Genomic DNA, 11,040 nt, shown 5'->3' with positions numbered 1-11,040 from the left:
CTATCTATCTATCTGTCTCTCTGCCTATCTGCCTATCTATCTATCTATCTATCTATCTATCTATCTAGTCATGAAGAACCTTTAACTCTCCAGTTCAGATCTCCTGCAGTCAGACTCACTGTTTTGGACGATGTCCTGCATCTTCTTCCAGACTCTGAACGGCAGGTTGCCCAAGTATCGTGGCACATGAATCAAAGCTCCAGAAGCCGTCTGTGGATCCGGCTGTGAGCTCTGGACTCTGGAAGAACATTCAGGAGTCAGAACTGCAGTGGCTTTGGATCAGAACCAGAGAGACCAGAGACAGGAGCAGATCACTCACCTTTCCATTGAGACTGGAAACTCCTGCAGAACAAACACACCATTTATCATCAACAACTCAATCAATCAACCAATGATCAACCAATGATCTGAAATCAGACCTTCAGAAAGCAGACGTCATTGGCTTTCATCATCTCCTCCATGTCTTTGATTGTGTGTGAAAGAGCTGAGATGTGTGTGTTCATCTCCTCCAGCTTCTCCTTCATCATCTGCTTCTTCTGCTCCTCTTCCTCCCTCAGTGCAGTGACTGTAGCTTCTTCTTCATCTCTGAGAAACTGATGAAGCTTCTCAAACTGCTGTTTAATCTGACGCTCTGTGTGCTCAGCTTGAGACTGAAATCACATCACATTCACTTCAATCATCTCAATCGACACACATCCACACTTCACATCATTCATATCAGAGATAAACTCGGATACCCGACATAGAACAGATCCAGAAGCAGATTGATCAGGGGCAGGTGGCCAATAGAGGGCGCTAGGGCGCCGCCCCTCCATCAGCCAGACCACAGTTTATGAGCCACACTCATTAAATAAATAATTAAATATATACATAAATCATACATACAAATTGTCAGTATTTATGTATTAAATGCACCCAGTATATGTGAAAAATATGATAGAAATGAAAAATGTCTGCTTTTTCAACACGTCTCCTCCACCAGCGTGCACGTCTCATCCAGGGGGGCAGCGTTTCATATTATGTTGAAGCTTCCCCGGGCGCCGCCATTGGCTATCAGACCATCACCTGCTGTTAGCATCCCATTGACTCCCATTCATTTTGGCGTCACTTTGACAGCGAATAACTTTACATCTGAGGCGTTTAAAGACTCCATTTGTCCATTATTTATTTCTAAAGAAACACGAAAATGTATAAAAGGCTCCATTACCTTGTATCTTACGTTATGGCCCCGTAGAAGCAGTTTTTGTAAAAATAGGCTAACGATTGCGTCATAACCACGCGACTCTCTGTCGCACAGTAGAGAGATTACCGTATGGACAGGAGGAGAAGCTCGCGGGCAATCGTGGGGATGTGGAGGCAAAATGACAAAACAATTAATCAGAATACATAGCAAAAGTTTCTCCTGCTGCTAGCTCATGGACACCTCCTACTCACACTCTCCGTCTCTGCAAGATTCGGAAGGGAATGATTCAGATTTCGCTTGGCTCAGCTACTAGAAGACAGACGGGATGCTCACGTCACATCGACGTCGTCAAGCTCAGTTTGAGTCTGCGCAGTACGCTCGACCATCAGGAAGTTAGTGCTTCTAATTGACTTCACTTTCCTCCGTTGAATCCAATGGGGTCGCTGTGTCCAGTTTATATACTGTCTATGGTCTCATCAGCTCTGGGGCGCTGGAGAAATGAGAGGCGGGTCTGTGGAGCAGCTTAGCCAATTGCTGATTTAAGATATAAATGTTTGACATAAACTGTAGCCAATCAGCGAGATCAAATCTAGTCAGCTATGGGCGATTCTGTTAGCGCCCCAAGCTGCTCGCGCTCATGCGCGCCATATCTCCATCAGACAGCGGTCTATCGGCCTGGCTAGCTGGATGCAGTCATGCTAATGCCTTGTTTTGCTTTCCGTGATTACTTTTTTAAACAACGGGGACAGATCCGGCATGGACAGTTATCGGAGTGAGGGAAGTGAGTTCAATTTCAAATGCAAATGGAAAGTTTGTGCAATTTGTTTGTTTTTGTGTAAGAATGCCTCAGCCTTGTAATATGGCATTAAATAATTACTGACTTTTTCACAGAGCACTGGTATCATGCCGTTTGTGTTAAATTGTGTTTTTGTGGTTAATAATAATAATTATTTTTTTATTTATTTTTTTATATAGCGCTTTTCCAACGCCCAAGGTCACTTTATAAATATATGTAAAGGCAGTGGTTCTCAAACTGGGGTACGTGAGGTGACAGAAGGGGGTGCGGGAACAAAATGCTGAATTTTGCCTGTCCTTTAATACTACCTCACCTTAAAATGAGATTTAAACTGAGCATGCATTTCTATCAGGTAAAATGCTGTAAATACATGACATCCGATCAAATTACCTCATCTTTTGCGGTCAAAACTTTCTGCATTTAAGCAGCGTGTCGGCTATGTCTCGTGCAGATTGCTGCCTCAGCAAATCGTGCTATACTACCGTTCTCGACAATGTACATTACCTTTGTAAAAGTAGGGATTTAGCACTTACTAGCACGAAGAACAAATATAGACACAGGCTGTGCATGGAGATCGATATAAGAATCAAACTCTCTTCGATACAAAGACATACTTCTGTGTGAGTTCCTGTGTTTAATGATGATCACATTATATGAAGATCCACACGATTGCAAATGTGACATTGATTTTATACAACAGTTCAACAAACGAAATATTAATATTAAGTGATGTTCATTTTCAACACAGTTGTCAGTATTTTTTACAACAAAATAGCGAAACGAAAGCCACAGCAGAACTGCAGCACACAGCAGTGTTTGTGAACGAATCTGCGATTTTGAACGAATCATTAGAGTCAATGATTCAATGATTAATTAATTCATAAATACAGCCACTTGCTTCATTACTGAATGAATGACTTGATGACTCATCACCTACTAGCGGTTTTAATTTAATATTTAAAAGCATCACTTCGGTTTTACCATCATTGCATATTTCTCTATTGAACATTTATTATGAACATTTATTATTTAAAGCATTATTTATTTTATAAAGGTATTTGGGTAACACTTTAGAATACTGTATCTTACTTACTGCATAACTAATAAGTAATTATTGAAGAACTAATAGGTAATTATTCATTAACTACTTCTGCACTACTGTTAACTACTAAGGAAGATGTGTTAACTAATCAGTATGTAATATATTTTTATGATTGTGTTAAGTAACAGTTAGTTAATCAATAAATAATGAATTCTGTCATAACTCTTGAAGAACTACTACTAATTATCTACTAATTAAGGTTCAAGAAAAATAACTAAGAAGTAACTACTAATGAACAGTCATACAAAACTAACCTCAGATTAGTTTTTATATTTTATATACAGTACTGTGTGTGTCTGTTTTCCTCAGCATAGAATGCCATTGAGTAAATTCATGTTTGAGGCAATGACTGAGGGAAACTGAAAATATAGGGAACTTATTTGTAATTCATAAATAATTATCAAATAATTCTGCAGGAATTACTTAGAACCTGGAACAGTATTCTAAAGTGAGAATATAGGGAACTCATTAGTAATTAATAAATAATTATCAAATAATTATCCAGGAATTAGGCTTCTTATAACCTGAAACAGTATTCTAAAGTGAACATATAAGGAAATTAATTGGTAATTAACAAATAATTATTAGATAATTCTTCAGGAATTACTTGGAACCTGGAACAGTATTCTAAAGTGAGAATATAGGGAACTCATTAGTAATTAATAAATAATGATCAAATAATTATCCAGGAATTAGGCTACTTATAACCTGAAACAGTATTCTAAAGTGAACATATAAGGAAATTAATTGGTAATTAACAAATAATTATTAGATAATTCTTCAGGAATTACTTGGAACCTGGAACAGTATTCTAAAGTGAGAATATAGGGAACTCATTAGTAATTAATAAATAATTATCAAATAATTATCCAGGAATTAGGCTACTTATAACCTGAAACAGTATTCTAAAGTGAACATATAAGGAAATTAATTGGTAATTAACAAATAATTATTAGATAATTCTTCAGGAATTACTTGGAACCTGGAACAGTATTCTAAAGTGAGAATATAGGGAACTCATTAGTAATTAATAAATAATTATCAAATAATTATCCAGGAATTAGGCCACTTATAACCTGAAACAGTATTCTAAAGTGAACATATAAGGAAATTAATTGGTAATTAACAAATAATTATTAGATAATTCTTCAGGAATTACTTGGAACCTGGAACAGTATTCTAAAGTGAGAATATAGGAAACTCATTAGTAATTAATACAGAATTACCACATACTTCTGACTCAAATCAAACTTACTGTAAAAAAACACATTATTAACGGTATTATCTAAACCTTTGTAAAATAGATAAGTTATCATACATTATGATACATTTTGCTAATTAAATAAAAAGTTTGCTTATTTGCAGATCAATATATAGCCTAGTAAATGTCTGCACTTATCTTTCTTATTAGTGCTGAAGAATGACTAAAACTGGCTAGAAAATAAAATAAAAAACATTGATCAGTGCTTTTTACTTTTCAAGTAATTACCTTTGTACTTTTATTAAGGTAATTTTGAAAATGAATAGGCCAATAGTTTATCATTTTACTGGAGTAATATTTTATTGGGTTATCTGTAGGGGAGAGCGGGGTATGTTGTCACACTTTTCACACTATCTAACATTTACTGAGCACCATACATCAAAATGGTATAAATCTCATACCAAATGAAAGAAGGAAGTCTTGGGCACATATGTTGTATTCATAACATCTTCATATCTTATCTCATTACGGAGTTGTAGACTGTTGAATAGCGAGTGTGCACTTGTGACAATTTGCCCCATCGGCGGGTAAGTTGTCACACTAGGGTGGGTAAGTTGTCACACTAGATTATCTAAAAAATAAGAACACAACTACTTAATTGTGAATATTGATTTTAACTTTTAAACTCAAAACAGACCTGGAAAAATAAACATCCGTGCCTGGAGAACCTGGAAAAACAATTATTTCAATCCAAATAATGCACATTTCAATTAAGTGGCAAAACCACTTTACTTTGAACTTTAAACTCAAACGTTCTATGGCTTGCACATAGATCCTGATAACTGAATGGAATGCTGCAGATAACCTGCTTAACTTAACCTCTGAACAAAACAGATGCCCTGTATCTGACTAATCGGACTCATCTCCAGAGTCACAATTCTGACACACATAAATTGCCTGGCCTGAGGTGCAAGCATCAGAGTAGCATATGCGTAAAATGTGGCCCAATTGTTGCATTTTACACATTTTACGCATATGCTACTCTGAACAATGCCTGAACTTCGTATTTTGAGCACTTCTTGTGTTTTTTTTTTTTTTGCCTCTTCACAATGACTCGCTTAAATTAGTCCTAATTTGTAAGTCGCTTTGGACAAAAGCGTCTGCTAAATGACTAAATGTAAATGTAGCTGCCTTGTTTTTCATAGGTCCAGATTTCTGCTTCCCTTTCTTTTGAAACAGCTTTTTGCTAGATTGAGACTTATTCTTTTCTATTTCTAGTTGCTGCTTCACTGGCGTGTCAGTAAGTATTGCTGATTTGCGTCGTTTTCTTCCTTTGCTGGCTGGTTTTCGGGGGCCATCTTTTGGATATGGCCGGATGTCCACTGGAGTTGGTAGCCCACTGTCAGCAATAGCATTGTTGGGTAAGGGTGAGCTGGTGATAGCAGAAGCAACTGGGCGTGCTAGGCAGGACAGGGTTGGTGCTGGGGCTGTGTTTATTTGTACAGGGGCAAGTTGTCACATGTGACGACTTGCCCCAAAGTCATTGAGACAACTTGCCCCATATTGACATGTGAGCTAATGTTGGCTAAATCTCAAGTTTAGCTCAACATATCACTTTAGCTAAAGTACCAAAAGACACGTTACTGTCTCCTCTATTTTGTGCAAAATAATCATTTTAAACATTCATACCTAACAAAGTTGTATTGCATAAAATGTAAAGTGATTTTTTTTTACTTTTTAAGCAGAAAAATAAGAAAATTGTGCTAACCTCAGATTACAGTGATCTTGACCACATGTGAACAGGAAGTTGACTATAGAAGAAGAAGTCACATAAAGTGGCTATTTGATTTTTGAGATAGAGCCTCTAGTGTTGGAGTTATGGACAGTGTGACAACTTACCCGTGTGACAACTTACCCCGCTCTCCCCTACTTTTACTCAAGTACTTGATTTGTGTACTTCATCCACCACTCCACTGCTAAAATAAAACGGTTTATTGTAGTAACCACTGTGTATGACTGTTCATTAGTAGTTACTTCTTAGTTATTTTTCTTGCACATTAATTAATAGATAATTAATAATAGTTCTTCAAGAGTTATGACATAATTCATTAGTTATTGATTAACTAACTTAAACTTAACACAATCATACAATTCTATTACATACTAATTAGTTAACACATCTTCCTTAGTAGTTAACAGTAGTGACTTAAGTGTTAATAAATAATTATCTATTAGTTCCTCAATAATGCCTTATTAGTTATGCAGTAAGTAAGATACAGTATTCTAAAGTGTTACCGGTATTTGTAAAGGTAAAAATACACTGGAAAAATTTATTTAAGATATTTTTTTTATATTGTCAAATATTGTCCCTTACTTAAAAAGGTGTGACTGAAGAGTGGGGGTACGCAGAAGGATGTTAAAAGCCTCATGGGGTACAACTCTAAAAAGTTTGAGAACCGCTGGGACTGGGTTAAGGAATAGAACAAAATAAACATCAACATCAAAGCACAATACACACACCAAGGGCAGAAAGTAGGCCTAATATTCAGAGGTCACTTACAAAGTTAGGTTAAAGACACAAACAAAGAGGGATTTAAACAAATAGCATATCAATAACAATGTAGAATTTACAGACTGTGAGCTGAAGAGTAATATTCAGATAAAAATGTGTTTTTGAAGGAGAGAAGGGTGGATGTTTGACGGATGTCTTGAGGAAGAGCATTCCACAACCTCGGAGCCACTACGCTAAAAGACTCCCATACCAGACTATTGAAACCGACTGAATATGACACAGCCCCACCGAAGATATTTTTCACCAGCCGCCACTGGGATTGATGCTCGTCATTTACAGAAATAATCAACTATAATCCATATTAAATCATAACTGTATACAGTGATACTATACATGACTCTTGATTCTGTTTCCTCACCTTGATGTGTTGAACTGTTTTCTCAAACTCTCCTTTCATTTTTTCATTGTGTTTAAGTTTCTCTTGTAAGGACTTCAGTGCTGTATTGAGCTTCTCCTAGAATTGAACAAACAACATAAAACACAAGATTACAGTGAAGAGAAGAAGAGAAGACAATACAGTGATTTGATCATATAATACAGTGAAAAGTATTTATCCTCAACCTGATTTCTTCTATTTCTGTGCACATCTCATATTAAATTGATTCAGAAATTAAAACATAAAACAAAGACAACCTGAGTAAACACAAAGTACAGTTTGTAAGACAGTGTTATTAATTAAAGCAATAAGTTATTCAATACCGACGTGAAAATGTATTTGCCGCTGTAGTTACTAATTCCTCAAATCTATGAAATGTATTTATGATGTGGTTCAGCTGGACTAAACACAACCAGTCCTGATTACTGAAGCCCTATTCAATCAAATCAACACTTAAATAGGACTTTTTCAACAGCATCAAGTTTGTTAAAAGGTCTTAAAGTGCCCCATATGCTTTCTCCAATATTCCCCTTCATGCAGTGTGTAATACGGCTGTTTGTGAATGTAAACGTTCTGCAAAGTTGTAAAGTGGAAACTTAAGTGCTCGATAAATAAAGTTATTGTCTCCCAAAAGAAAGAATCGAGTCTGAACCGCCTAAACGAGTCGTCAGTAACTCCAGTCTCACTTCTGTGACCGGCATATGTAACGATGTAACACATTTGCATAATTAACGCCTATGGTCTTCATTGGCTGCCGGCAAACAACGTCTTCTTCTTTGTTCTGTGACCTCACACACACATGCACTGAACATTTCAAAAACTTTTAGCCTTTCATGTTCAAACCGGAGTCAGACAATGATGGAGAGACTCAAGAAGAAGAGACAACATGTAGAAGCAACAGGACATTTCTGAATGGTTAGTTGATGAATTTATGTTGCTTATGTGTAGTTATCTATCTTCTAGTCATTGATTAGCATATTCTGTCTTATTAATCTATAAACGCATTCTTGGGGGCGGGGTTTATGTAAATTCTAGGGTTTGTGATGTCACTAACCCGGGAGGAATGTGGTGTAGTCTCTACCAGCCGTTTGTTGTAGTCCTTAAAAAGAGATTTCTGTAAAATAAAATATCTCCCTTTGCTTTGAACTTTGCAGATGTTGTTTATGCTCAAACAGCAACATTACACACTAACTAAAGTTAGAAAAGTCAAATCATAATCAACCACCCCTTTAATATTTGGCAAGTGTCTGTGCTGCTGCTGTGTGTGTGTGTGTGTGTGTGTGTGTGTGTGTGTGTGTGTGTGTGTGTGTGTGTGTGTGTGTGTGTGTGTGTGTGTGTGTGTGTGTGATAAGCAGAGTGTGTGTGATAAGCAGAGTGTACGTGCGTTGTGGACCCACCAATAGGCGCACATTACTAACGCGCTCTTTAAACAAAAAAATAATAATTACTGCATCATTGACTTTAGACCAGGTTTCAGTCCTGTGTGTGTGTGTGTCTGTGTGTGAGTGAGTGTGTGTGAATAAGTGTATGTGTGTGTGTGTGTGTGTGTGTGTGTGTGTGTGTGTGTGTGTGTGTGTGTGTGTGTGTGTGTATGTGTGTGTGTGTGTGTGTATGTGAGTGTGTGTGTGTGTGTGTGTGTGTGTGTGTGTGTGTGTGTGTGTGTGTGTGCATGTCTGTGTGAGTGTTTCTGTGTGTGCGTGTGTGTGTGTGTGAGTTTGTGTGTGTTCGAGTGTGTGTGTGTTTAGGCTACTACTCTCTTCATGTCACTTTCAGTTTCATTTACATGTAAAACGAGATATTTGTCTTACCTTATATGATGAAACCACTTCACTGATGGGTCTGAATTTATGATTGTCGTGTTGTTGTGAAGTAACACACACTAAACACACAGGCTGTTTGTCCTGCAGACAGAAGAGTTTGAGTTTCTCACTGTGTAAACTGCAGATCTCCTCAGATCCTGATGAACGCGTCTCATTTCTCTCCTTCAGGATTGACTCGCACATGTTTTTTAACGCCAGATTATATGGAGGTTGATCTTTTGAGGATCTTCTCCTGCAGACAGGACACTCCTGAGTTTTCTTGGTTCTCCAGAACTGTTGAAGACACTCTTTACAGACACTGTGACTACATGATAAAAGAACAGGAGCCTTGAAGATTTCACAGCACACGGGACAAGAAAGCTCTTCAGCAGAGACATTTAGTGAAGCCATTTTCACCGTTTGAGCTCCAGCAACACAAACTTTACTGTCACTTTCTGAACGACGGGTTTAAAAATGAATCACCTTGAGAATCACAGCGATCTGCTGTCTGTTCAGAAACAAATGTCTCACAAATCCTTCTTGAAAGTGTTTGTCTTCATTCTCCACTGATCGCTGCTTCTTTATTGCTTTTGTCGAGAGAGAAGAGAGTCAGCATGACAGAACAGAGAAATAATAAGTCAGTCTCTTCCTGGTCAGTGTTGTAAGAGGGTGGAGTTTATGATCACATGTGGTTCAAAGAACAACATCAGGATTTCTTCAGGTTAAATTTGAACAAAACTTCCATTAAAACTTTCTCAGGTATAATGCTATATATTAAAACCTTGAATCAAACACTAAAGAACAATGAAAAACACAAATATTGGCAATAAAAAATACACTTTATTTGTGTGTTTTATTTATTGCTCTTTATTTTTAGAGAGATTGTTTGTTCAAGTATTCAATTGTAGTGGACTATGTCTCGCACCACAAAGAAACTCCCGACACCACTGGCTTCGGTGGACCACGTCTGAAGTTTATTGACAGAGGACAGACAATCAACACACAAGCCTTCAGGTTCTCTCTCTTTCAGCTGAAGGATGTATAATGCTGAGTGAGTTTGCTGGACGCTTCAGTGAATGATGAGATATTTTGATAAATAAAATTATCCTGTCAGAAGAATTGCACAATAACTTTATTATTTATTTTCCCGTCAGTATCATCTCAGTGAGCTTTTGTGAGGGTTTACTCATGCGCAGTAAAGGTGAATTTAGCATTTTCCTACTTTTCAGTGTGGATCCCGTGTTCCTTCTGCACCGAAAGTCCAATCGTTGATGATCCGGTTGAAAGAACTGGAAGTGGAATCAAACCAACAAGCAATACTCACAGTTTCTAATATTCTTAACACAGGCAAACTCTCCTAACACACATACACAAACTCTGCACTCTATACAATACAGTTTTTTTGAATAGCTAAAACACATTTCTTGAAACTCACTGTTAAAGTGTGTTTTTTTTTTATATAAAACAAGGGTCCATATTCTTTGCTCTAGTCCCCTAAATGCCAGTTTAAGTAGTAAAGTCCTTGTAGCGTTGAGGCTGATGAATAACCCTACCATATCTAGTTGTCTTCGGCACATCACTGTCACAGGTATCGCTCTGAGTTTGAGGGCTCTGCTGGGATAGTACAGCGTCTGAATGGGTTCCCGGAGTGTTTACTGTCTCTATATCAACAACCTCTGTTTGAGGAACAACATGAGCGCATCTGAGGTGTCTACGGTTTCTCCTGAGAACTGCACCCGAATCCATTTCAACCTCATAGGATCTAAAGTCAACTGGTCTTTTCACCTTGCCCAGCTTCCATTTGGTGTGAGGCTCAAATGTCTGCACTCTGACAGTGTCACCTGGTCGTAGGGCATCTAGATCCCTGGCTGATCGGTTGTAGTACGCACATTGACGCTGTTGGTTGTTAAACAGTGCCTGCTCTGCTTGAACCACTTTAGGCTGGAGAAGGCTGTTTTTCGCCGGTAACAGAGACCTCGTTCGACGGTTCAGCAGTCTTTGAGCCGGGCTG

The 11,040-nt window shown here is 37.7% G+C and overlaps 1 protein-coding gene across 1 annotated transcript in view; it reads right to left on the bottom strand.

Annotated features, from left to right (window-relative positions):
* The window catches only part of LOC311280923 (E3 ubiquitin-protein ligase TRIM35-like), a 21,728-nt gene extending 11,997 nt beyond the window's left edge, over window positions 1–9,731 (bottom strand). Inside the window, exons 1-5 of the mRNA XM_084393453.1 lie at window positions 9,039–9,731; window positions 7,213–7,308; window positions 420–650; window positions 320–342; window positions 120–238 (exon numbers count right to left, since the gene is read on the bottom strand). Coding sequence (XP_084249579.1) covers window positions 120–238; window positions 320–342; window positions 420–650; window positions 7,213–7,308; window positions 9,039–9,440 — 871 coding nt within the window. The 5' untranslated portion in view covers window positions 9,441–9,731. The remainder of the gene's footprint in view (window positions 1–119; window positions 239–319; window positions 343–419; window positions 651–7,212; window positions 7,309–9,038) is intronic.
* Between the last annotated feature and the right edge of the window lie 1,309 nt (window positions 9,732–11,040).

This window comes from Rutilus rutilus (assembly GCF_951802725.1).
Source record: "Rutilus rutilus genome assembly, chromosome: 21".
Classification (NCBI taxonomy): domain Eukaryota; kingdom Metazoa; phylum Chordata; class Actinopteri; order Cypriniformes; family Leuciscidae; genus Rutilus; species Rutilus rutilus.
This window is presented reverse-complemented; position numbering and strand designations above follow the sequence as displayed.